Genomic DNA, 27,773 nt, shown 5'->3' on the forward strand with positions numbered 1-27,773 from the left:
CAAAAGGAGACAAATGTACAGAGCTGCACAACCTTTAACTAACTGCATCACAACTTAGTCTCTAATCAAGTAATTTATTTTGTTTGATCATAGTTTTTCTTTGTTTTTCTAATAACATTAATACTACACATCACATTGTTCACTTTCTGACTAAATACTGGTACGTGTGTGTGTGACCACATCATTTCTCAGAGGGAAGGCAGGTCACATCAGCATTTAGATAGGAAATCTTAGGGCTAAGGGCAGGTACTCCGTGAAGCAGTCATTATATGACAGTCATAGCACAGGATTAAATAGGCACAGAGCTGCTGAAGGCTGTTTTTCAAAGCTAATAAATGATTCTTTTCAGGCTGGAACTTCTCAGTCCTGCTACTACAATGACACGTTAGAGCTAGGACATTCTGTCCCCCTTTGGTCACTAGCCCCAACTAATGTCAGCTGGATACATCTGGCTTCACTTTTCTTCCTGAACTGTCAACTTGTTGATCAGTGCCAAGTACACAAGTTTGTTACTGCACACCAAAGCCACTGCCTTTCACACTCATATGAAACAGCCTCTCCAAGTATCCTGAAAGTTTCCTGTGAAGTCTTTTACTCATTTATTATTATCCTTCTAGAAAGTTTCATAACAGAATTCATCCTTAATGCATTAAGTACTGGGTTAGGATTTAGGGTGTGTAGGCTCTATCCCACCACTGTGACTCCAAACAAGTCACTTCTCTTTTAAGCTCTTTGGAGTGAAATACCAGTCATCCACCCAAGGGAGGAATCATGAATAGACTGAAAATGTGGCCAGAAAACAAACACACAAAATTCACCAAAAAAAAAGTCACTCACCAGTGCATCAAACACAAGGAAGTCATAGGTTTCATTTTCTGACATTTCCATCATTATGTTGAAAAGTGCATCAAGGGTGTCTTGCAAAAACTAGAGGAAAAAATAGTAAAAGGGTAAGAAAAGAGTATTACTTCTGTAACCTTGCACAAGAGTCTGTTCTTTTGGATCATTTTTCCCTCTCCAGCCTAGCTCAGTCGAACTGTAAAAGTTGTACACAAAAGAACACTGAAAAAGGGATCTTAGTCCTGTGTTCATTCACATGCTGTTCGTGATGATCATGCTATTATCCCTACTAGCAGGAGAAAGGGGGACTTTTTCTTATCAGCTTTGATTGTCCCCACTTTCTTTTCTGTTCTACTGCCTTTTTATCTAGCCTGTCATGCAAGAGCGAAGGTCCATGCTGCTGAATACAGCTTGCACTAGGCCAAATCCATGTAGCTGCACTTTGCACTGGGCCAAATCAACCCTAATTACAAAATGTCATGCTGTAGTACAGCGTATGGAGACTGGTTTGCAATGACACAGCACTTCAGTTGCTCAGCAATTAAAACAGGCAAAGCCGTGACCTTGCATAATCCCAAAAGACCCACACTGAGAACCACAGGAAACCTCACCTCCTAACTCCCTCAGGTCATTTTCTCTGGTGCTTCCCCACCTATTCCCCACTCTGACTACAGGGTCTTTGAGCCTTTTCTGCATTCTGTTCCTACATCCACAGCAGGTCCCCATTCACAAAGGCAGAGCAGAGCCACTACTGGAAATTAACAGCTAGGCTTTGCATGTACCTTCTCTTTTGCAAGATCACATGGGAAAATAAAGTCACCACCATCTCCTTGATTCTCTTAACATTTAACTTCTGTAATTCTGCTGAATTCCACTAATGAGAGCTCTTGGGACAAAGAATACATTTTTGTTCTGCTGTTACTCAGCAGCTAGAAAAAACAGCTATCTTAGCATACAGAGAGAACTTTTGGGTACAACGCAATATACCTTTGCATACCTTTACAATTTCTCCTCCTTCCACCTCCATGAGCTTCCTTAGGTTGTGGGCTATGTTCTGAGAGTTGGAACGCCAGTTCAGCAAACCCAGCAGGTCAACTAGCAAGGGCAGAACATCAGCAATTACAAACAGATTACAACAACGCAGCTGACTTAATGGCTGCAGAACAATACAGAAAAAGTACTAGAGGTTATTTTTAGAATCAGCTTATAAGGAAAACTCACACTGATGTACAGAACATTGAGGTGGCTCTTCTGTCTTGGCAAGAGAGTTAGTTTTGCTATTAATGGAAAACCTTGGCGTAATTTGATAACATAAGGCATTTGGCAAACAATTTTGCAGGCTTCTCATTCACTCAAGAGAAGATCCATCAAGCTAGGGCATTTATTAGAGTGTATGACTTTTCTTACTAATGCTCTGTGTTTGCTCTAGAGCAGCAACTAGACAATGAGATTCAGATTTGGCCCGCTTGCACACGGATGTATCAGTATGGCATTTAGCTTAAGCAAACTGGCGTGGCTCAGACTACAAGCAGAACAGCTCTTGCCCATCTTCCAGCAGCTACACATGTACACCTTGATGGAGTCACAGCTGGTGCCTCTTTCCCAAAGTCAGAGAGTATATTATACCAAGAGCCTCCCCTAATTGTGCTAGCTTCCTTAACTCATTTCAATCTCACAACACGTACCAGCACGTACTGTATCGATTCACATATGTACAACAACCTTTATTTTGGCTACTTTGCATAACAGCATGCCGAAGAGATTAGTTTTAATGGCTACATTCTTGACAAGCAATAGAAAAAAGATAATTAACATTTAACAAAGGATTCTGAACCCACATTTACACTGTCACTGACAGGTACCATTTCTATACAAGCTGACAAACCCACTAGATTTAACATTGGTAGTTTAGATAAAATTAGATAAAATACAGCGTGTATTAGTATCCCAGTGGTGTCAAGACCTACCATTCTGGGTGAGTTTGGTGGAGCAGATCAAAGTGGCAATCTGGAAGCTGTCTTTCGTGCTATCTTTAGTGGGTGTGAAGTTGGCTAGATGGTGCAGATTTTTCCCTGAAGGGGCCTCCTTCTCCTCCATTTCCATTTTTGTACAAGGAAGGGTTAAATAGCATTTAGCATCTTCCATTTTCTTGTTATCACCCTGTTGGTTGACCACAAGAATGAAAAGGGTTATCTCACACGCTGAGAACACCTCATCTGACCTCTTTCTCATCTGCAGACACCTTACCGCCATACACACCTCAACGCAGTGACAGCCACAGGCGGCTTTAAGCATTTTTTCGTGCCTAGAGCTCACTTACATTGTCTGTTTGGGCTTCTAACTTTAAGGAACAGAAGCTGCCCATACGCTGCCAATAAATTAAGCTCGTTTTGAGCGGCACAAGCCACAGAATTTTGGAGGTTCACCCTTCTCCCCATACACACACACACTTTGTAGCTTTCTACAGCAGTGCATTAGCTTTTTCCTTTTACTGAGATTAAAGGCACCAGGACCTTCTTCCTGTCACATACCGATCTTGTAAGGCAGGTGTTCACCAGGCCTGTTTACTGCATGCTGTCTAAGTGAATGATGTTAGAGGAAAAACGCTCTTTACAGATACGCACTAGGACGGACCAGATTTGCAGTTAGAAAACTGAGCAGTGAAAGCAGAGCTGATGGTAACTTACAAAAAAAGGTTACTCTCCTATTATCCTGGAAGAGATTATTAAAAATCTCTGCAATGATACAACAGTGTTTACACTGCTAGGAAAAAAAAAAATCAGCCAACACAGTTGTTTTGATTAGTTAAACAAAAGTTAAGGAGTGCAAATACCCAAGCTACCTTATAAACAATCAAGTTGTGTTTGCCATCCTGGAGCGTTGTTCCATCTGCATTCATCAACTTCACAAAGCCCATGCCAAATGCTCTCTCAGACTTATCCCGAGCTGTAAACAGAAAAAAAAATCTTTATTAGTAATCATCTTATTTACGTCCATACTGTCCACAGTGCAGCTGGGTAACTACAGCAGTGTCTTTATTTAATAACATCACATGATAATGCAATGGAAGCAGCATACTTGGTGACCCACAGCAGAAAGAGCTCTCTTCCCTTCCCTTTAGCAGGTATCTGGAGTTACCCAGAAAAAAATTCCTCTCTGAAGCTTCTCTCTCCACACAATTTCAGTGGCTAGTTGTCCTGCTGGATGGACTTATATAATTGTATACAGAAATTTTGATTAGGATTTTGCAAATCTATCTGTAAGCTATAGATGTGGAAGTGTGTCACTCCATCTCCCAGGTGCCTTAAGAGATTTTTTTTTCCTTAGTCTTTCAAGGGATCACTGTAACATTATTGATCTGTTTTCACAGGGTTCTGAAGAAGTCTGATGAAATCCCTGGCTCTAAACTTTCTCATTTGCCTTTCATTTGCTTAATTAAGCTAACAGAAATCTTTCTATAAGAAGATCATTAGAGTCCTACCAAGCCCTGCACTGAATTTTGTGAAGGACTTAAAAGAAATTAAAAACAAACACCGAAAAACAAACCACACGCTGAGAAGCCAAGTACCAACAAGCATTGACAACTGTCTTCCAAGGAGGGTCATTGCTCCTTACCTAATACAAGTTTTAGACCAAAATCAGCCCCAAACCCTTTCCTATGGCCGTGAAGTTTCAGGTTTTTTGTTTGTTTTGCTTTTGCTTCCAATAAAATCCACAGCACTGGAAATAAGTAGAAATGCAAGTGCTACACCTTTAGTGGATACTCAAAATCTCAACAAGAGCAGCAAAAATACTTCTGTCAGTCTTCTTTTCTGATACTCACATTCCTGTGATGACCGATGACGAAAAGTGAACCTTAAATGGCAACGACTGACTTCCTCTATTGCAATGGACACCTGCACATGATAATACAAAGAAAAAAATGCAGCACGAGCATTCTCTCTCTCCAGAGAGATTATGATGCACCTACTAATGTTAAGCTAGTTCCATTTTCTACACAATAGAGCAAGACTGTAAATGCACACACTTACCTTTACAGTTTCATACCAGCAAGGTTGCTTGACTTGATAATAAACAACAGACTTATATTCGGAGACACCTTCATAACCAGCACCAGGATGGATAGCTTTCTTTGGACAAAAAGACAAGGGGTACGGGGAAAAAAAGAAAAGGTAAGGTCTAGAATGAAAGAAAAAAGTATCTTAGGTTGGAAATTTCAAAGCATGTAGCTGGCAGAGTTGCTCAAAATCTATGCTTCACGGTCAAGGAAACCATGTCACCACTTCGGGTGGTGAGGCACTGGAACAGGTTGCCCAGAGAAGCTGTGGATGCCCCATCCCTGGAGGTGCTCAAGATCTGGTTGGATGAGGCCCTGGGCAACCTGGTCTAGTGGGTGGCATCCCTGCCTATGGCAGGGGTTTGGAACTAGAAGATCCTGAAGGTCCCTTCCAACCCAAGGCATTCTCTGATTCTTTTTTTACTCACATCTGTTATTAATGTAAAAAAAAAAATAGTGACTTCAAATTTAGTCACCTATAGTATTTCTTGTTCATTATCATACAGCTCTTGCATACAGTTGAAGAATAAATAAGGTCCTGCCCAGCAGAGCTATCACCTATCGAACTGAGCAGCCTTGTTACATCTCACAAAGGCCATCATACCTCTTGGAGATTGCCATCTTCATCATGTACAGACATGGTGACTTCTACATTCTTGGGAGTCTTCTTCTTGCCTTTGTCAAACTCTCCTTGTACCAGGGTGACATAGATATCATTGCGAACATCACCTAAAATTCATAGCACTAAATGAGTTCTTTTCATTGCACGGACAATTGTAAAAGATAACATCCTAGGGTACCACATCATCCTACTCCTCTTCATAGCCTTTGCTGATACCAGTTAATTGATGACATTCAACATCACATCATCCATTGCAACATCACTGCGTCTTCACCTCAAATAATACAAAAGTACCATGTTTTCATGTAACAATTTTTAATGCTGTGAGCTCTATCCATTTAGACCAGTGAGGTGTAAATCCATTTTGAATGGATTACATAAAGCACGGTCAAAACTGTATGCAACAAAATCATCTTTTTGTCTAAATAGATATTTTCCTCCAGAGTACAAAGACTATTATTTTTCATTTGTTTCTGAAAGGAAGATTTTTCACAAAAAATAAGAGATCAGCTTGAAATTTCAAGAAAAGTGAAAACAAATTGGTTTTCAGCTAGTTTTATAATAAATCTGTTCATGGAAGAAATTCCAGAATTTCACACCTCTTTTAACCCACCGACGTATGGAGGCATTTGGGACCTACCAGGCAGAATTATCTCAGGGAATCCCATTTTGCGAGCCACAGCAGTTGATCTGTCTACAAGGTGGGAAAAATCCTTCTGAACCTGTGCTAGATCGCCAGGAAGCAGTTTCAGGGAGACCCAAAGACCTACAAAAAGAAGGGTTACGTTTACTTACTGAAAAAAATAGTATGAAAGCATGAAACTATGGTTCTTGTACTTGAACATGAACATGAAACATGAAAACGCATTAGTGAGTAAAAGCCAGACACACAAGCAACTGCAGAAGAATCCAGAAGAAAGCACTTGGAATATGCAATCAGCTATGTTCACTTCCAAATACTGTATGCACATATAAAAAAAAGTACTGCGTTTGTAGCAAGTAAGTCATCAGCTAGAAAGATGACTTTTTTTTTCACCTGAGTAAGAACAACTTGTTTTTAATCTTTTTAGCTCCCAGTGTGCTGGGATGGCTGTCATTACAAAGACCATAGGTTTGGCTCAGGGTAGGCAGCAAACTCCAGTGAGCATTGATCTCTGGACTTTCACGAGCCATTTACTTTCCTTTCTAAGCAAGGGGAACCTTTCCCCACACCAGGTTTTCACATCAGCTTCTCGCCTGACTGCTGTACCTTGCCCTTTATGATTCACTTCCTTTGCAGCGATGACTTTGTTGAAGACAGAAGTGAGGGGCTCATTTTCTCCAATCACATGGGAAGTTATCAGTGGGGACATAATTAGCTGTCGCTGTCTGATGTATGTTTCCATGGCAATCCTGCGAAGAACAACAACAGACTGGGAAGCAGACATGGAAGCAATATCAAGCATGTGCTCTGCAAGACAAGGGCTGGCCAACAGCTGACTAATTTCCAAATATATATATATTTTTAAATAAAAGTTTTTCCTTCACCTGCCTAAACCCAATGGAAATATATCTAACCTCTCAAACGAGGAGCTACGTCGGTGCTAGCTCAGGCTTGAAATAAGTAACATGGGCCTCCTAAAAGACTCCAGGAACATTTTTATCAGACTGAAATAGCAGCCTTCAGGACAACCATAAACAAAGGCAGGTCTCCTTTGTTCTCTCTCCCATCCACAGGCTGCCTTGCAGAGTAAGTCTGGCTGAGGGTCACCATGCAGCAACAGCTCACCACATAGGGCCCTGCGCTCCCATCGGGTGAACTGAGCCCTGAATTCAGGTGGGCCTCTGAGTCGTCCCTAAGGGATTACGTAGATTAACTACTCTTAAATTAATATGATTCTAATGACATCACATGGAACCTGTCCCTAGCCACAAACACATCCAGTGAGCCTGGATCTAGAACCAGATTTCACTCCTCTTCCAACATCATCAATAATTAACCAAGTATTTCCACAGACTCCTCACCCTAGTAGAGGTGTCCAGATTTGGATCTAAACTCAACCTCATTAGAAAATAGAGGAAAAAAGAAAAAAAAGTAGGAGACTAACATTATTCTGCAAAAAGACATCCTTCTTTGCAGCCTTTAAGGTCCTGAGAGGGTAGGGGGAAAAACACACAAAAAAAAACCATAAAACAATCTCCCCTGAAAATACCTTGCAACAACATATGGCTACACCAAATGGACTGCTGTATTTAGGCCTGTAACAAGCTGATTCTACCCAAACAAGCTTCCTTTTAATTTACTGTAATGTGCTGAAAAAGAGAGCAATCAGAGAGCAGGCTGAACACACAAGTTCTAGCATTACAGAAACTCAAAAGACAGCGGGGCTTGAATTTCTTTCCCAGAAAGAGGTAGAAATCCCTTTTTTATTCTTCTCTGACCCACCTTTACAAGGCAATCTGGAAAGCTACAGGCTGACAATACACAGGGTGCTGCACAGCAGTGACAACAAGGATTGTGTTCCCTGTGTGCTCAGGTGTTTCTCAAAATCTTGCCTCAGTCTCATAACAGTTTTTAAGGTCACATCCCCTAGACCCCACAACATTATTTTGCACTGTATTCTTTTTTCTTACTTCGGATGATATGGATATCAAAGCAGTTTCAGCTGCATTGCCAAGACTCCCTAAGTAATTTACCCTATCATACAGCCATGTAAATCAAGGGGAACAAAAGTGTCAAAGGACTGACAAAAATCTTTTCCTTCAAAAAGCTGACTACTGCCATTAGCTAATCTATTTGTAGAGACCTTGGTATGCTGCCAGGTTCCATACAAATTCATCCTTCTCTGAAGGACAGCTGGCTTAGATGAGCCAGATATGGGATGAACTCTGAAGTCCAGTACTTACTGCTGAAACGGAATAAAATGTTGCTTTTCCTCGTCATCCACCTTTCCGTGTATGATATCAGTTATGTCCATCACTGCAACAACACAAATTCAACAAACAGTTCTGCCAAGTTGCTAAAGAGAATACAGAGAGCTTTCCCCTATCAGAATGGAAAAAAAACAGTTGCTTAGTTTGGTCCAGTGCCACTAATGACAGCAATACAGAAGGCCACTCTCATCGTTAAAACTTTTTAGCAAGCATCTTTTCATCGATACTGAAGTCAGCACACAGTAGTGAATGTGAATATTTTTGCTGATAAAAAAACAGGTGAGACTCAGGTATTTCAAGGCAAAAAAAATACATTCAGGTTTCAAATTCTGATTATTTTGAAATTGTTTTTCCCACTAATCTCAAGCAAGTCTCTTCACAAGAGATCATACAAACTGAACAGGAATTGGATGTCTCATTCACCAAAGCTCCTTAAAAAAAAATCCAGCTTTATCTTACTCGTTGCGAGGAGCAAATCCCTCTTTAGCAAAGATCTGAAAAGTCTACTGCACCGAGAGCAGTGTGTTATCTCTTTAGATGGTGACAAACCAAAAAGTGAACGCTGACAGCATGTCATCTTCATTTACTGCTTTAATTGAAGGATCTCAAAGGAGCACTGTACACAGCTCAGTATCAGAATCTCCATTCTGAAGACAGAGATGCTGACACAAAGAGGTTAATAGGCTTTGCTGGTGTACAGCTTATGTTTCCTAACCCACTGTCGCACCCACTGGACCATGTTCTTTTCTCTTATGACTGAATTTGTCGTACCTGCCACACCAAACGGTCTCCGAAGTCCACATGTATGTTTCTTCCCGTCTTTTAGCTCCATATGCCCCACCCTCACAATCTGACACACCAAGCTGATTTTCGGTCTGATCAAGTCAGAACTGCTTAAATCCTAGAAATCAGTTAAAATAGAGTTACATCAATCTGCTTTGTGAATGGAGAAACAGACAGAAGGTAAAACACTTCTTGTTAGGCTGTAAACATGTTTAAAAGGAACTCTCCTCTTTAAAATAAAAGGAAAAACAGTTCCCTTTGAGACCTAGGAAAATGACCTGCTAGTGTATCTGTAGTAATTTCCACACAGCAATTCCTATATATCCTACTACTCTTTGAGTACCCCAGTAACAGTACTGAAAGGAGAGTAAGTGGTGTTAACTGCCAGCACACTAGATCCACTGACAAGGCACTTAGTTTGTGCCACTGCTGCTACTTGTCAGAAATTATTCCAGTCATATAATTCCATTAACATCTCGTGGCAAATAAATTCTAATACAGAAGAGAATCAGCAAAGCAATGGGCTGAAAAACAAAACAATTCTAATCTCAAGCCTAGGTTTTCAGTACAGCTAGGCTTCGGAAGAGAAGCGCCTAACAGGATTCAGCAGCACTCATTGACAGTGCCATTTCAAAGTAATAGACTTTTACTACTGCTTTGGACTGACATACCACAAAACGCTTCTCAGAAGCATTCCTTTGAGGCTGCCTCTAAGATCTTAAGTGTCCATGAAAACACCTTAAAATGCCCCATGTGGCTCCTCTCTGCCAGGGAAGGAAAGGAAAGGAGGGGAAAGGGAAAGAATCCAGGACTCATGTCTGCAGCATGGGGAAGAATTTCCAGGATGTAAATACAGTAACTTACAGTGAAGACTGCTTGAAGGTTATTTAGCTTCTCAATTTCTTTAGGCATCCCATTACTGCCCCAACGAACCAGGTAATTTTCACTACAAAAAAAAGAAGCAAAAAATAAAATAAAATCAATGACATTCCCATTATCTAGGAAAAAGCTCAAAAGCATTTTGATCTTTTAGGAGTATCTGCAAAGCTCTGCCAAAATATTCTATGCCAACATGATTCTGAGGTGACTCATTTCACTGGAGACAGGCATGGAGAGAATGGGTACTCTCAGCTACTTCCTCTTACAACTGGGACCGCATCTCCACACCCGGCAACTTCAGTGATGGAGACAGAGGGTGCCTGACACCTACATGTTTCCTTGATAAAATTTTTCATATCTTCCCTGACCAGTAATAAATAACCAGCTCGTAGGTGTGAAATTGCGCCGACTTGGCAGCAAATATCATGCCCATACGTGACCAGAAGGGAAGCAATGAATCGATTGTCTCAAATATAGTGAAAACACTAGGGAAATTTAAGAACATAGACAATCTGGGATTTCACTAATGTATCACAGAAATGCCCAGCTTTACGAAGGGGAGTGCATGTGCTCAGAACCTTGGTTTCTTACCAGAAGTCAAATAACCCCCTTCCATATCACCACTGGAGCAGCAACCAACAGAACTGAGAAAAACTACTCTGCTGGCTCTTCCTTTCTAACTTCCTAATTGACTAACTTTCTAATTGGCTTCCTCACAATGACTAAATCGCTTCTGTACATACAAAAAAAAGCCTACCTGATGAATTTGGAGAGGTCAGGATCATAGAGGCTCATTAACAGCTCTGCATCTTCTCCAATATTGCAGACAAAATTCTTGAAGTTTACATACAGGCTATACGTGTGTGTTGTGTTGAATATTGGCTGCCCTCGGAGGTCCAAATTCTGTTGCAGGGACTGCAAAGAAGGACAGTATTCCCATTAAAAACAACATAAACTTAGTTCTGCTGCCCAAGTAGCACAATATCCTTAAGAGGAATGTACAAATACAGTGGGTACTAGTTACTTGAGGAGGGCAAAGCCAGCACCAAGAGATGTACCTTCTCTTCCTGGATTCTTTCGTCAATCCTTTTGGATGCGGTTTCATGGGCCTTGAAGAGAGAGATTGTGCTGGTTTCATCTGGGTCCAAGATGTTCCCATTGTCATCTCGTACAACCAGGTCCAAACCTAGGATCCTGAGCAGCATGCAAACCAGAGGACAAAAGACGTGACATAATGTATAGGAAGCAGAGGTGACGAAGAGCACAAACCACTGACCAAGCTCTAGGCAGCAAACTGACTCCAATAATCACACTGCTGGTTTTCCTATCTAGAAATGCTGTCCTCTCATTCCCCCACCACTAGTTTTCCCATTAAAGGGAAAAATAATTAGTCAGGTAACTTTATGCTAAGATGACACCATCTCTGTTCTCACTTAAACATATTTAAAATAAACAGGTAGGTATAACTACAAAGCTTATGGGTTATGGCTAATTATTACTCTTTGCCATAAGCTTTTTTCTTAACTGACTTATTTGACCTGAATCAAGTCTGACAGGTAGACAAATGAGTTCTGGAGACAATCTCTGTTCTGTATAAACCGATGAAAGGTGCACTTTTGGTGGCCTATAGAATCGCATTACTCGGTTGCTGATAAAGCAGTTTAGTTCATTAGCAGTATCCAAATCCTGGCTCCAGATAGCCAGGCACAAATTGTGCTCCATGGGAAATGCCACCCTGTGCCAGCAGTTCTGCAGAATTAAGACAGGTTAGGCTTCCTGCCAGGTTAAAGAGAATGCTGGCATATGTAGAACCAACTGCTACGTGCCCACCTGCCAGGTTAGCCACGTTGTGATGGGAACAGAAAGCTGTTATCCCCTTTCCAAGGGAAAGCATTGAGCCTGATTCAGCGTTCTCCTCGTGTGGTTATTTACACCATCTTGTATTAATAAACATCTATATCCATTCTCACAACACAGTTCCAGAGCTTTCGGTGGGATGTGGGATTCTCTCCAGCCCCGGGACATAGTTTGGAGTTTACCTGTTACCGTAGTCAATTTTAGCAGTGACTTTCTTCTTGAGTTCAGCCAGTTCATCTTTGGGAAGGGTCCCAGACAGGATCTGCGACCTCCATTCTATCAGACTGTAAGTCATTTGCTGGACATGACGGAACTGTGTTGTCTTGTTATCCTACAGAAAACAAGGGACAATTTCAAGCTAGTGATAACCTGAAAACTATGAGGTCAGTAAGCTTCCTGAAAGGTACTTGACCAAATCCACACAAATTGCATTTAACTAAAAATATCTGAGAAAGAGGCACTGTATGACAATACAAGATTAGACCATGGAGAAAATTCTCCAGCACTTTGCACTGCCAAGGTTTAAGTGTCTTAAGATTTAGGGTCTGCCACTCAGAATGTGTGATGTTGTGTGACGTTTTTATGCATGTCCCGTTTGTTTTGCTTGTTTAGATAGTTAGACTCATTAAAGCAAACACTTCATTTGCTTTTGAAAGTCTAAAGGTGATACCAAAACATAACTACTTATGCCACTGATATCCACATAAGCTTTTTCCTCACACGTATCCCTCCTACAGCTCTCACCAGCCAAAATAATTCTTCAACCTATTTGGTACACATGAAAAAGATCTCATCACCAAAATACAACATGAAAAACCTGATTAATTCAAATTCTGCCTCCACCACTGTTTACAGTGTTAGCAACTATGTTGTAAAACCAGAATGCTAAGGGAGCTGAGTCCACGGATGCATTTTCATGGCTGCCTGCTCCTTATCCTGTCCCAACAGGCACTCAAAATCCATTACAGTGAAAAAAAAAAAAAAAGGAATGGTAACAAAATGCAGCAATATCTGGGATACACTTCCCTGCCAGTATGCATGTAATATTTCAAGGTCCACGCTCTACCTGCTGGTACCTGGATTGCCATGTCTACGCCTGACCTCCAGAGAGGAGTTCATGGAAATCCAAGCAGCTCTGTGGAAACACAATCATCTCCCTGGCTGGTGCCTATCAGTAAATAAGGCTGAAGCTTGTCTGCTTTTCAGAGCACTCGTTTTTGTTTATATTTGCATAGACCTTAGCGCAACCCAGGCCTGACTCACTCCATGCTCTCAAGCACTAACCCAGGCAAAATGGTAACAGAGGTTTCTCAAAGTTCACTTTTATCAGTCCAACAGGAGCTGTTCAGAACCCACCACGCCAGGGATCATCCAAACATGCAATTAAAAGATAACGTGGCTGAAGGAGGCTTCCCAGACACCACCTGCCTCATCTACCCCGGTACTCGCTCCACTCTGCTGCAGTCACTGCATTTTCATCTTTTGCTATGGATTCAGCATCTGTAATTACAAAGCACTGACTGAGCAGAACATCAAAACCTGCTCTGTTAAGGAGCTTCCTCTTCCCGTTTCTACTGTTATCATCTCTAATTAAATATTTTTTATGCTCTTAACTGGTTCTGCCCTAATAAAATTAGTCATACCTGTACATCTCTTTCATAGAGCCCCAGATTCCAAGGCTCACACTGCAATTAGGAAGTGGATAGCTATGCAGTAAGCCACCATACTTGCAGCTGTACCTGCTTAGATAAGTAAGCCTTAAAAAGTGTCAGCTGTAAGATTCAAGAAGGAATTTGGGCCTCATCCTTGTTTTACCTCTGCATGGTTAGCCAGTTACTACAACCATCTTATGTTGAGAGTCAAGTGCAGTTCATTTTCAGAGGGAAAGTGCCATAGTTTTGATCATCTGGGACAAAGTGTATGGTTATGCAACTCCAAAATGATTTTTATTTTATTTTTTTTGGACTACATCCCACCCAACAGCTAGTGGGAACTGGTCGACTGTGTATTGCTGCTTCATCCAGGTGGCAGCTGACTGATGTCACTTGGCTGTATCAGGGCTGTTAATGTTTAACCACAAGCCCCAACTGCTCCCACATGGCAGAACGAGAGGCTCACCTCAGTTACTGCCCCGTTCTGGTCCCTGCAAAGAACAGGAATGATAAGAACTACTCATCATTCGCCCCTTGAGAATATAAATGTAAAGGGAGCTATAAATAGGCATCTTCCTTCAGTTTGGGCCCATGTCAAGGGGCTGGCGGAAGCTAGATGAGCCTATAGTTGATACAAGGCAGATATTGCTGACATATTTAGTAAACAAAGGCAAAAATAAATGTACTCTTAACCTGAGTTAAAAAGGGAAGAAAACTTGGGTTAGCTTTCAGGGAAATTCAGAGCATATCTTAATTTGGCATGAGCTAACCCTGAGTTATCTCTGCACCTGTTTACATTAGCTAACTCCCATTAACCAGCCCAAGTTAAAAACCCCTGCCCATTTTCGTATTTATTTTGCAGTGGAGATATACCCCCTGGTACAATGTCTGCTGCAAAGCACAGAAATTAAAGTGAAATGAAATGCTGCCAAATAAAGAAATCCTCTGTATTTCCTTTCTCTCCTCAAATATCTCCTTCCTCCTTTGTTATTTTTTTCTTTTAATACATACTGCAGGGGGAAAATAAAATAAACTCAAATCCATTTCAAACCACAACATTTTCCAGGACTATTTTAAGAGTTATGTTGGTTAAGCACAGGAACATGAAAGACTTCTGCTCTTAAAAAAACAGATTCTGAGGCTATGATCTTAAAGTTATTCAGAAAAAAAAATAATAATCAGGAATAAAACTCTCTTTTCACACAGTAATAACGTCACATACGGTTTCTCATTAAGTTAAGAGGGTGGAACAAATTTTTGTGGTTTCGTGGCTCACAAACAAAATGTGCTTGTGGCCCCGTGAAATTTTCAATAGCAAAACTTGCTCTGGATAAACTGAATTGTTAGAGCTAATTTAAAACAATTCTTTCATCTTAATTAAAGTCTCAGGGCACATACTACTCCGCAGGCTGAACACATTACTGACCAAAGAGAAATCTCTTGGCTCTTCTTAACATGCATTAATAATCACCTTTAAAGGAAGGCAATTCATTGTGAACTCCAGCTGTGCTTCTTTGAGCAAGAACTTCACCAACTTTAGCAAAACTACTGAATCTGTGCATTACCTTGAGCTGACTTTTCTGTAGTAACTTTGTCACGTGTCTTTGTCATTCTCTCTACTGAGAATGACACATATTATGGGACTTTGGTCAGCCAAATGTCCCACCAGCACCCCCAGCCCTAGTTCTCCTCCTCTCCTTTGCCTACCTGACCTGTACATGCACTCGGGGGTGAGGCTCAGGCATTCCATTAAATATCTACACGATGTCCAGAAACACAGGTTTCACCCTTGTTAAATGTTTTGTTAAAACATCATGGTTTCTCGCACAACTTCACTGAGATCTCCTGCCCTCATACAGGAGGGATGTGAAGCAGGAAGCCTCACCGTACAGCAAACTGAGTCACACTCACAACCCCAACCAGCTGACACGATGCTGAGTGTGACTTGTGCCAGCTGATGCTCAGAGTCAAGTCTTCAGCAGTGCTCTGTCATCACAAATTATTCAAGTACAGCGAACACTCTGTGGCACGGACTAAACTGCCACTCTGTCTGTGCTCGCACATTTGTTTAGAGGAGAGCGGAACTTTTTTAGCCCCTTGTGAGGTCAGTTTTACAAGAATGATAGTTCTTCAGTTCTGCATCAGGTTCTCTTTAGAGATCTTAAAGTGCTCTGCAAAAGGCCCAGGTCTCATCTCATCCGACATCATTTAATATCTTGTTCATTTTATTTGCCAGACAATTGAAACAAGAAATAATTACAGGACAGAGTACAGCAAAGCATGAGACAGTTATCTTCCTAATAACTGAAGATAATTCTGCTTCTGCATACGCTCCAGACTGCTGCTGAATCCCCCCTGCCCCAGCAACATGGGGTTTGAAACACAGCAGATCTAAGTCTCTTATCAGCATAACTGGACTCTGGAAACTCCCATTCTTAAAAGCCTTACCGCTTGCAATGTACACACACATTTCTGGCTGCACAGAAGGAAATAAGAGCTTTTAAAAGACTTCCACACTGTTTGCATTTCAACCTGAATGAAGTAGCCCTTCTCTCACTTCCTTTGCTAAATACCAACCACTGAAGCAAGCTTACCACGTACAACTTGTGCCAGATAACTGCCCACTCCCTCAGGGTGGAAGTCAGTTCTTGCCCAAGGGGCAGTTCACCTGGAATCACCGTCTCATGTTGTCTAAAGTAAAAAAGAGAAAATAGAAAAAGGGCATTATACTCAAGATCAAAACCTTATACTCAAGATCAAATCCTAAATGGACAAAAATTAAGTTCTGAATAATCACCCTGGTAACTCAGCCACAGTTATTTAATAAATAATAATTAAAAAAAAAAGTACTTTCTAAAGTCTCTTTCTATTGCAGCTGCTTTTTCCCCTCACACCGTAATGATCACAGAATCCACTATAAGAATCAAATGAGGAATCATTTCCTAAAATGTTTTCCAAGGCAGGAAGGAATCCACACTCCTGCTGGCTACTTGGCTGTGACCAGCAATGTGTTACGATTCGCAGGATTCCCCAGAGGATCTCAACGTAACTTGACCGACCTGCCTTGCTACTAACTTGTCTAGCAGACCTTTCTTATTTTTGCAAGCGGTATTCTCTTGCATCTATGCCTACAACTGTTTTGGGGTGTACAAAGGAGAAGTTATGCAGCTCCAGAAGTCCAGCACAGGTATCTCCTGCTGCACATACAGACCAGAAGCACTCACTACAATAACCACAAAGTTTTTTCATTTATCTTTTAAATGAAACAGATTCCATCATTGGTTTTGCTACCAATGACACATCTCAAGAAGATCAAACCTACCCTCGGTCCTTCACGGTTGCCTCCTTTAAATGGATATATGTTTCTGGGAAAATGCCCTAAAATAAATAAATAGAATGAGTAAATAAATAAATTGCACTAGAGCATATGACATGACAAAAGTGCATTCAGCAAAAAACAGGAGAAGGAGGGTAAGAGCATGATCAGCAGAACAGCAACTGTGACTGATGTTACTGTTTACCCACAACACAAGTGTGTTCGGTCAGCCAGTCAGTGTATCACAGGAAAACGAAGTAAGAAGTGTCAGGTTGCACGTTTGAACACTATATTTGATGTTACTACATCTCAGAACTGAAATCCTTGCTTCACTACAATGCCACTCACCTTCCTATACAAAACACTGTAAAATCTTGCAAACTATCAGTCACGTGCCCTTGCTACAAAACATTTTTGGGGTCATTTGTCAAGATGCTGTGGACCCATGGTTCTCTAGAAAAGCTCACAAGACATAACAGCATTTTTAAGAATTCACCAGTCCCAACTTTGCATTATTTAAGAGCAACAACCCTTCTAGGAATGCTGCAATCTTCTTCTATTTTCTTTTCATCCCCCTTTAGGCCCGAAAAATAGAGATTGTGAAGGATGTTACCACATGAGAGGTGGCAGGATTCCTACGGGAAACCAGATTTCCATGGAGTTTTCAGACTGGTTTCACAAACCTCAAAAGGCCTGGCCGAGATCCATGCATGCATAATTTTTGGAATATTTTCCAAGTCAAATCAAAGCCCTAACCTCACCACTATATATAACTCATGTTGGATGTGTACAGGTCCAAGACTCTAATAATAAGGCAATAAACTAGTGTATGCAGATATACAACAGTCAATTCCCCTAGTTCAAACGGCATTATGCATGCCTACATTGGAGAAGTACCCCGTTAATGGTTCTGAAACATTTAGCTCAAGGGCGTTTATTTCTATCACTAAGGAAAAGGACATATTGATCAGGAGACCTGCATAGCATTAAGACAAGAGATACAGCGGGAGCGTAGCCAAATTGCAGCACTGCATGGGGTCTGGCAAGGTGTGAAATAAAAATTACAGTTACTGAGAAGTGAGGTCATACCTTCTTAGATTTATTTCGGAGTGTGTATCCTCGGTACCAGCCTGTCAAAGAGAAACAGAAGTATTTTTTTTCCCCTCTACAGCAATTAAGTACACATTGTTATTCCCACCACCATTCTACAGCATAAATCTGTTGATCTCGTTCATTTGGGTTACACTGATAGGGCTGAATATCAAAATCAGGCCTCTCTGTGCTACATGTTAAGAGTGACAATCCTTGTTCCATAAAGCTCACAAATTATCTGCACAGCACAGAATTACTGCTCGGATCATCTGACAGATAAGCACAGAGGCAAATACAGACATGCACACACAACTACTGGCCGAAGATCATATAGCGTGTATATGGCAAAGGGAAATACATTCAAGAATGCCAAGTCCAACTCCACCCCTTTTAAAGTCTTCTTTTCTATGAAGTTCATTTTCATCCAAATCATCACATAGATTGTGCTTGAGCTTCATATTATTTAGGTTCTTTAGACCAAGTCATAGAAAAAGAAAGCCTTCCTTCAAAGGAAAACTGAAAGAGAATGTTCTGTTAGATAAAGGAAAAAAAATCTGCTTGCCCTGGTACTGACATTGCTAGATCTTGTCAAGATAATATTGAGAAGCAAAGTATAAAATACAAAGCCTGCACTGCGATCCCCCAGACTCAGAAGCACATGCCTCTTTCAGAGTACACGACTCTCTTCAGCACCTGGGGTTAAACCACTATTTTGATTTCAAAGTCACTGAAATGCAAGTGTGTGAAAGAACTGCTGTATCTCCTTCTGCCCTCAAGCAAGCCTTGCTTAATGAGTAGACAGAAGAGAAGCATCGCTGTGAGAAAGTCGCTCGGCTCTTCTTCCGCTGTCTCCAAGCTATAGGAGGCAAAGGGCTTTTTCCTCTCCACCCTCACTTTTGTCATTTGTCTCGGCTGTGTCAGAGCCATGCGTGATCATGGACTGTTGCCTCTGGGTGCCTGTTCCTCGCCCTCTCCAACAGTCTCCAATCACCTTTGGTCCTCTTGAAGTTAATGTTCTGGAAATAACAACACTAAACATTTCAGAAGGATCTGTTCCTTTTTAAATGCTGACGTGTGGCCAGAAGGTGCCTTGTGCGGCCCTGGGGTAGGATGCAGACCTGCACGGACTCAGCCCCTACAAACACTCTTCCAAAGGTCTCTGCAGCCACAGGTCTCAGTTAGCCGCGCTCCCGGAGCACCACTTTTTGACTCCGCTCCTGAAGGTCCCTGCATGAAAACAGCAACCCTACTGCTCAGCAAACATAAAGGGTATAGATTATGATCCACACTGCATGGATGATGTTCAGAGCTATCAAACAGACATTTCAGCTACTACCACGGACTCTTAGCTGAAGTCTCACTAAAAAGCAAGGATAGCAGACTGACTCTTGCAAAGAAACACCATAAAGACTTTTTGTTGTTGTTTTAAAAGGAACACAGGTCCTTAGTTTTACCCTTCATTAAATGTTTTTATGCAATATGTAAAAAAACAAAAACCAAATGAAAAAAAGAAAACAGGAAATATGAACAAAAACATTCAAATTAAAGTAGTTCAGACAACTACACGTTATACACAGTGATGCAGTTACAGAGACTGCCCCAGCTCACATGCTTAACCACAAGGTCTTTGATCCTTTTCCATGGTACCGTCCCACCTCTCAGGACCACAACGTACACCACTGCACTGTACTGAAATAAAGCAAGGGATGCCTTCATCTACTTACAGCAGTCAGCGGAATTATAAAGACTCAAACTAGGAACAAATTCAATGCAAACTTATTTGCATCGGGAGAAGAATCTGGTCTGAATCCCAGTGTGTGGGCACACATTCCTTCTATCCACAATGTGGCCATTTCCCACAGCTTGCAAAAAATAATAACACATATTGCAGATTAGAGATGATTCCCCTGAACAGAAACGTATCCTCCCCAGCTCACCACTCAAGGACAGATCCCCAGAGAGAGAACGTAAAGCCTGCACTGAAGAATTCTTCAAAATTCCGGAGGCAGCAAGTTTCCTTTAACTCTTGGATTTTGCAGCATATGCTCAATCTTGCCAATATTTGGCAAACAACTGGATAAGTGGTATTTATCTTATTATCAAGTGGAAAAAGTCATTCTGTATAAAGACCTTATGCCCTTCAGCAATCAGACAGCCAACCAGAGAAAGAAGGGAAAAAAATAGCTTGCTTTGCAGTTTATAAATATCAAGAGTATCAAGGCCAAGACACCTAGGTACAAGTATTTTTGTTTTAAAGGAAGGTAAGTCTAAGAAAACTGATATCCTCCACAACTTCACATGTATAAACATACTGTGCTGTTTCAAAGCCCACTTGAAGCCCAAATAAGACATTGCAAGAATCAGAGTTTTTAAGATTAATTATATTTATGGGAAACAAGACTAGACCCACAACAGTTACCATCTCAGAGATATCTACACCTTTTCCTTTGGATTCACAAATGTCTGGCCCAAATTTTTGGCTTGTATTTCCAGGAAAACTTCTTAGCTGCACTGTGGTAATTCCTAGGTCCTCAGTCACAAGCTAGGATGCACACCGATGGCTTGGCGTATGAAAACAACCAAAATGCATTTGCTTTCCCAAACAATTTACAAATCAGTCCTCTCAGGCTGAAGTTCCAAAGTGAGACATTTCAGGTAATAAAAAGGAATGCCACTGGGGTATTCGTTTTGTGTTCTTGACTGTCACTCTGTTACAAACAGCTGACTGCTACCACTGAGTGGGACTGAACAAAAAACTTGCTGTAAAAATACATAAAATACTCCCAACATTTTCGAATGTATGCAACTCATACTCTTCATAAAGACTGTTTTTATCACTGACAAAAACAGCTCATTAATTAGTTGTATTACACACTAATCCCCCCCCATAAAAAACAAAACAAAACAAACAACACAACACTCCCCGCTATCACACACATCAGTGTGAAAACACACATCAGCAACATAATCTGCTTTGACATGTAGGTACCGGCTGGCTGTTTCCAGTGTCAAGGTCAAAGAGGAATGGAAAGAGAACAATTGGCTAAGAACAAATTGCTAAACAAGCAGCGTGCCGTTCCCAGCAGAGATACTGAACTCTACTGTTCTGAACTGTACTCCGAGTCTCTTTCAAACTGATGCTGCTTGTGAAAATGATTGCATTTATATTTTGGAAAAGAGCATTTAGGTTTTGGAGAGCATAGACACAACCTTCCAAATGAACTAGGGATAGATAGGTACAATCTTTAAAATAATTACAAGGCTGTGCTCTATTCCCGATATTGAAATCCTCATTAAACAGTCTAGTTTAATAAGTAGATAAGAAACACGATTAAGTATCATTTTCATCTTGTGTAAAGAAGTAATTTTGTTTTCCTTTCTGCATGATGTTTTACATTAAGGTACATGTTATGAAAAACTTTACTGGAAAGTATTAGGAGAGAGAGCCTAAAAAGCACAAAGAAGCTCCATCACTGGTGTCTTTCAAAAGCATATCATGCCAGTTCTTGATACTACCACTTAAACCAGCATTACTTTTAAACAATTAGACCTGCCCCCTCCTTTTCTTTCAACCACATCCTCCCTTGTCTCAGATCAAAGAACTAATTCAGGCTAAAAGCTTTTCTTTTTTTTCCTCCATCTGGATCAGTTCATTACTTGGCCTGGCACAAGGTTAACGTGTGGTGTAAAAAAAGGAACGAACAGCCAGAAGTAAAAGTGTTTCTTTCTCTAGCAGTGCTGCTTTGAGTTGTCAGTAAAATCTTACCTTGACAAACCTTTGCCAGGAACAGCACAGACATAACTGCTGCTTCTGTATTTCACATATTTTTGTACTCTTTAGAAAAAAATCAGGTGTATGCAGCAAGCACGACACAGTAAGCTTCGGTCATGGAATACTTATCAGAAATTGAAAATCTAAATCTGAACTTTACATTTTAAAAATTTTCATTTGCTATATTTACTTTCAAACACTACTGCAAGGTACTTGGAAGTGATCTGCAACCTACCTTCATACATCTCCAGAATGTGAACCGTATCACCAACTTGCAAGGAGAGCTCCACATCTTGGACAGCATCATAGTTGTAGATTGCTAGAAAGGAGGGAAAGGGAAAGAGAGAGTTGAACAACAATCACAAAAGCTGTGAGCTAGTCAGATTTTGAGATCTAGTAACACATCACCTGTCAAAGGCAGAATGTGATTTTAGAAAAGTATGATAAAGTTACTTTTTCAGTGTATCATATGCAGGATAGCTTAGTATGTAGCGTATCTATTTTCAGATTCCACCATCAGTTCCTGCAAGGATAAGACACATTATTCTCAGCAGCCAAAGTTATTCTTTTACCTCTAAGAACACAGACCCGTGACACCATAAGAAGCTCCAACTTCACACTTTACTGACAGCCTGCCTGGCAAAGGTCACTACTACCCCGGGTAGAGGCTATGGATCAATTAGATAATTGCCTTTTTTATTAGTGTTTCACAGGGCTAACTATACCACAGCACTCACAAGAACAGGCAAAACAATACCAATTTTCTGCCATAAGAAAAATTCCACTATTCTGTACCAAGTGCCTCAGACGGTTTGCTACTGAAGGCTTTTCCCAGCCACCAACCAAACTTAGCACGAAAACTTGAGATTCTCCACAAATTTAATCCCTAAAGCTAATCTGAACGCTTATCGGATTTCCAGTTGGAATAGGATTAAGTCCAGAAGCCAACTTTGTAAACTGCCTGGTCTCTGCAACTTTCCTGGGATGCAGAGCCCTCCTCAGAGCTGCCTGGCAAGATGAGACAGCTCACTTTGAATTTGCTTTCAAAACAATGCAAGTACAAAGCTACCTAAAGCAGCCAGGAATGGTTCAATGCTATCGTTCAACGAATTGATAAATAAGTCAGAACAGAGCACTCCTTTACCAAAATGAGATGATCTTAGTTAGTTAGTTAACTCTGGTGCAAGTAAGGATGATAAAACCCACATCTTAAATGTAGCAATGCGACCTTCTCATATAGAAATACCGTATTTATGTCTCTAAAAAGCGTTTTCCCAAGAAAACGTATTAGTGAAGTAAGCACAATGTTTATATTTAACAAGGCAAATAAATCAGGCACGCTTTTTCAGAGGGCTTTGGGAACATTCTTCAGCGGGTTTGTATTTGAAGAACACTCTGAAAATTAAATATAAAAACTCGAGCTCCTGTGTCAGGAAATTCACATCAAATGCCTATCATTTCCGTCAAGATGAGGTATATCGCCTCCTGGCAAGGATCCAGTGCAAACAAATGACTGTGGCTTACCACACCGGAAATTATCTCACATATACTAACTTTCTTTAAAATATTGTAACTATAAATAATCCAGCAGAGGCTGGCAGGCTGTGTCAATTCCCTGCAGTATCTGCAGTAACCCCTGATCGCTAACAGACACTTATTTTCTTAAGCTGCAGGGGCAGTGCATGTCCGCCGTGGCCCTAATTCATGCCTGCTGTGACTTCCAGTGCCTGCAGAGACCCACACGGGGTATGTGTGCAATTCTTGCACTGTTTTTACGGGGGTTACAGGGATGTTACTGGGATTTTATGGCACTGCTTCAACATCCTATATATATTCTTCAACATCCAACCATAGTGTATTAAGCCAAGATACTCAAAACTGACTGGTGAGCTGGACAGTCGGCTCAGGCACTGTAAACACCCCTAAAGTGAAAAAATTCCATTGATATTTTTGCAGAAAAACTTGTATGATGTTTATGGGAGAAGCCAAACACGACCGCACAAACCAGAGTGTTCCGCTGAGAAGCGCTGCGTATTGCCAGGCACCGGGAGCATTAATCTGGGAGAAGAACCGGTTAATGTTGGATTAGACTCAGTTAAAAAGAAACCATTCTGCTGGATGCAGCAAATAATTCCGCCAGGATCTGCAGAGGTCGGCAGAAAAGTGCAGCGCCCAGCCCAAAGGAAAGCAAACTCCCTGCGGCCACGCCTCCTGCTGCAGTAAACCTGCCAAATCGCTAAGTTAAGCGGGGACGTTGCGAGCCACTGCTTGGATAGGGCAGCCCCAAATCTCCCCTAGGTGCAGCAGGAAGGGCTGTGGATCAATAAAACCATGCAGGCTTCCTTTTGAGCACTGGGAGACAGCCCAGGAGGTGTCGCTCCCTGGGTGAAGCCAAGCACTGAGCAGCGTGCGGATGGACTAATCCCATCACCCTGTAGACTTAAGAGATTTAAACCGCAGCATCTTAGCCAGTTCCCAGTTTGGCTGATTAGGTTCTGGCTTCGGAAGCTTCCTCCCGTGGTTGCAGGCTCACTGCTTTATTTGCTGCCTTCAAATGATTTTTCAGGGATGGGCTCGACGTGAGGAACGGCTGCCTTGTGGGAATGCACTTGTGCTTATCCCTGTAGGGATTCCTACACAGAATTTCTAGATGCCTTGGGTTTCTCTGGGACAAACAGACATTATGTAAACACAAGCCTGTATTTTTCCATAAAATTGCTGCTTTAGCTTCGGACAAAAGCAGTTTGAGCAGCACCAAGCACCCAACAGAAAGGTGGGCGGGCATCAGACGAGCCTTTCTTCGGAGAGCACAGGCAGCTCATTCAAAAGCCAAAAGCACAACAGCCACGAGAAGAGGGAGAACTAAAGGCAGCTCCCTTCCCCTCCAAAAGCGCAACAGCCCCAAGAGAAACAAGTAACTACTGCAGCTCCCTTTTCTCCCCCCTGCTTTACAGGGAAGATATCTCATCCCAAAATGCAGCATTTACAAACTGAAGGAACACGCTTCTGCCACCGCACATCAAATGCAGGCAAGATTTGTAATATCTTGCTTTGCTACATTGAATTAAGCAAGAACAGAGGGCCACTGTATATAAAGTCTCCTACCCAACGGTTATGTGCAAGGTTATAAAAGACAAATTGCTGGCATATTTTCCCTGGGAGCTCTGCTGTTTGCAACCGATGCTTCCTGCTGCTTCGAGTCAGCCCCGTCTGAAACTGTCCGTCCACAGTTATTTGAACTGTTTAGCCTCTTTTTCATCATGTGTATTTAATCTGACCTCCTTCCAACTTAAAAGGAAAAGGAAACCGCACACAACAAGCACGGTCACGGCACGAAAAAATAAAAATCCTTCCTATGAAAACCTGACAGTGCTGCAAGGAGGGAAGAAGAAAAAAAAAAGAAAATAAATACTTCTGCCCCAGAATTTGTAGGAATATGTGAAGTTAAGGCTCTTCCCTTCAAGTTAAACTTCCATTGAGATTTTGTCCTTTGAAATTCACTTTAGAACAGCCTTTCTGTTCCTTTTGTTGCCCTGAATGAAAAGCAGCACTGAAGTCTAATACATTTATTCTGAACAAAGAAGCAGAGAAGAAAACCCCGATCCTTAAGAGATACTGGGTTTGTTTTAACGAACTTATTCTTCAAGCATAACTTCAGGCGACGTGTTGTATTATTTAATTTGCGTGAAGGAGGCTCCCCAGTTTGTTTAGCAGCAAGTAGGATTAGGAAATATTTTCTTCGGCTGTGCATTCAGCCTGAGCACTTCACCGGCAGGGAAGGTCAGCGAAGTAAACACTGGAGGTGGTTTGAAGAGGGCAACAGATAACTTTATGGCCGATGACAGCAGCCAGAGTTACGTAGGTGAAGATAAGAAGCAATTTTCATGCTGCAGGGCAGGAGGCGACTCCTCAAAACGGATCCGGAGGAACTCCCCAGGCATTGCACAACTGGGTGAGCAAGGGGCACGTCAGGGGGTGCACGGCTCGGTCTGAAGCATCACCCAACAGTCATCACCAGGAGCAAGGACTGCATGTGGGGCAAAGGACACCTCCGGGGCAGCCTGGGCTTTCCAGGGCGCTGAGCAATAGCTAGCAGTGAGCTGGAGGCTTCTGAGAAGGCAGAGTTGGATGCAGGCTGGCAGAGGGCAGGGTTCTGATGGGATGAGCAGGTTTCGTTGTCAATCTCCAACTGTACGAAGGGACAAGATTAATCACAGCACATTCCTGATTCGCCAGAGGTCTGTCAGCAACAAACTGGGCCTGACTTGGCTTTTAGTGAAACCAGTGGGAGTTCTGGCAAATATTTCAACAAAAGCAGGCTTATTCCTTCCCGTCCTACTAGCACCATTCGTTTGGGAGGAAGGTGACAGTGCCATCAGCTCCAGTGCCACGTGTATTGGCTCTTCAGAGTGCAGCTGAATACATCCCTGGACAAGTGACCTCCTGCACTAATGCAGCACCTTTCACATAACAGTACTGACACACATTAGAAAGGTAGTGATCGTTCTCTCTTACATGCAGGGAAATTGGAGGCAGAAGAACTGAACGGCACATAAGACTTCATCTGCAGCACACTCAGACGAAACCCAAATATTAATTCCTTGAGCCATTTTAGCCATAAGATCGTAACTCATTTTCAAGACAGCTCTAAAAGGGAAGCTTAGCTAAAACATCTGAAACTAAAATGAACGAGGCAGAAACTGTCACCTACCATTTTGCGTCTAATTCAAAGCAGAGTAACTTGCTTAAATGTATTTGAAATGTGGATTATTGGCCTGGAAAACACAGCCACTGCCAGATCCGCTATTTCTCACTGGGCTCAAAATAACCAGCCCTCCACCCATCACAGAGACCCGATAACAGTTTCCAAATACCACGTCCCACTTCTCTGAAGTCTGCCCTCACCACTATCTGATAGGAGAGGGCTGCGCCTTGCTTCCTCCGAACAAAGAATCACATTCAGTGCTGCAGCAACGACCAGACTTCGTCTCATTACATCTTTCAAGCGAGGAGTCAAAAACTTCTGTACGGAAACAGAAGTATGTGCCTTTATGCTGCAACAGCCCTGTGTTAAGAAGTGGCATTTAGGCTGGACAGACCCATTCGGAGAAGCCTGGTATGCTGTCTGCTGCCAAGACGTAAGCAAAAAAACAGTGCCTTTATTTAAAAAACAAGGAACTGCCCAAGGAATTAATTCCTAATGGGAACAAAGGCTTTTTGATGTTTTGAGCAAAAAACTTTCTTGTACTACCCAGGAATTTGTGTCTGAAAATTTGAAAATAGCGTAATTAAGATTTGCGTGGCAGATATCTTCAGAAAAAAAGCAAGTCGTGGTTCAACACTGGGAAACATACACGTCGTTATGCAAAAAATGACCACTCCTGAAACAGCTGCAGCCGACATTCAGCCTCGATTCTGCATACTTCCAAGCAAATGCTCAGCATTTTGAATGTAAACCAGAATAGTGGCATTATTTGGATAGAAGGCTTAATTAACAGCCATTATTAGGCTTCAGAGTCAATCATCTGATGAGCTAGAAGTAGACCATGAATATCCTGTATACTTATTGTTTCAAGGTGACCTCTCACACAGGAGTACATTTGGGAGGATTTTTACTTAAAATCATTCAGAGTTATCTTAAAAATGAGCATTAAAAATGAACTGAGAAGTCAGATAATCTGCCTATGCATGAAAATACGGCATGGCCTTTCTAATTTGAATTCTATAACTGTCAGTTTCGGTGTTAATTCCTTCCTTCTGAGAACCGTGAGAATAGCAGAGGATCCACACTGTCCTCAACATGCTTCTAACACTGAAGAGTCCAGCCTAAGACTATGCCAATAACCAAATCCAAACAAGGATGGGAGCTGCTCACCTGCCAAGTGTGATTCCAGAAGCACAGCTGATAAAAAGCATGCTAAGATGTTTCAGATTTCCTCTGAATAACAGAGTATTATCCTGGAGATGGGACAGGCTAATAATCTAAGGTT

At 41.6% G+C, this 27,773-nt stretch overlaps 1 protein-coding gene across 8 annotated transcripts in view; it reads right to left on the bottom strand.

Moving 5' to 3' along the window:
- Positions 1-27,773, bottom strand: part of DOCK5 (dedicator of cytokinesis 5) — a 121,621-nt gene that overhangs the window by 41,710 nt on the left and 52,138 nt on the right. For all 8 annotated transcript variants that reach the window (XM_080568591.1, XM_080568587.1, XM_080568590.1 and 5 more), the window contains 19 exons: positions 22,019-22,102; positions 18,009-18,049; positions 16,926-16,981; positions 16,198-16,294; positions 12,134-12,282; positions 11,153-11,288; positions 10,852-11,009; positions 10,080-10,161; positions 9,204-9,333; positions 8,406-8,478; positions 6,769-6,911; positions 6,160-6,285; positions 5,502-5,626; positions 4,872-4,970; positions 4,664-4,736; positions 3,683-3,786; positions 2,808-3,000; positions 1,838-1,935; positions 838-927 (listed from right to left, as the gene is read on the bottom strand). In XM_080568591.1, coding sequence (XP_080424717.1) covers positions 838-927; positions 1,838-1,935; positions 2,808-3,000; positions 3,683-3,786; positions 4,664-4,736; positions 4,872-4,970; positions 5,502-5,626; positions 6,160-6,285; positions 6,769-6,911; positions 8,406-8,478; positions 9,204-9,333; positions 10,080-10,161; positions 10,852-11,009; positions 11,153-11,288; positions 12,134-12,282; positions 16,198-16,294; positions 16,926-16,981; positions 18,009-18,049; positions 22,019-22,102 — 2,057 coding nt within the window. The remainder of the gene's footprint in view (positions 1-837; positions 928-1,837; positions 1,936-2,807; positions 3,001-3,682; positions 3,787-4,663; positions 4,737-4,871; positions 4,971-5,501; positions 5,627-6,159; positions 6,286-6,768; positions 6,912-8,405; positions 8,479-9,203; positions 9,334-10,079; positions 10,162-10,851; positions 11,010-11,152; positions 11,289-12,133; positions 12,283-16,197; positions 16,295-16,925; positions 16,982-18,008; positions 18,050-22,018; positions 22,103-27,773) is intronic.

Source organism: Anser brachyrhynchus (genome assembly GCF_964034855.1).
Source record: "Anser brachyrhynchus genome assembly, chromosome: 26".
Lineage (NCBI taxonomy): Eukaryota > Metazoa > Chordata > Aves > Anseriformes > Anatidae > Anser > Anser brachyrhynchus.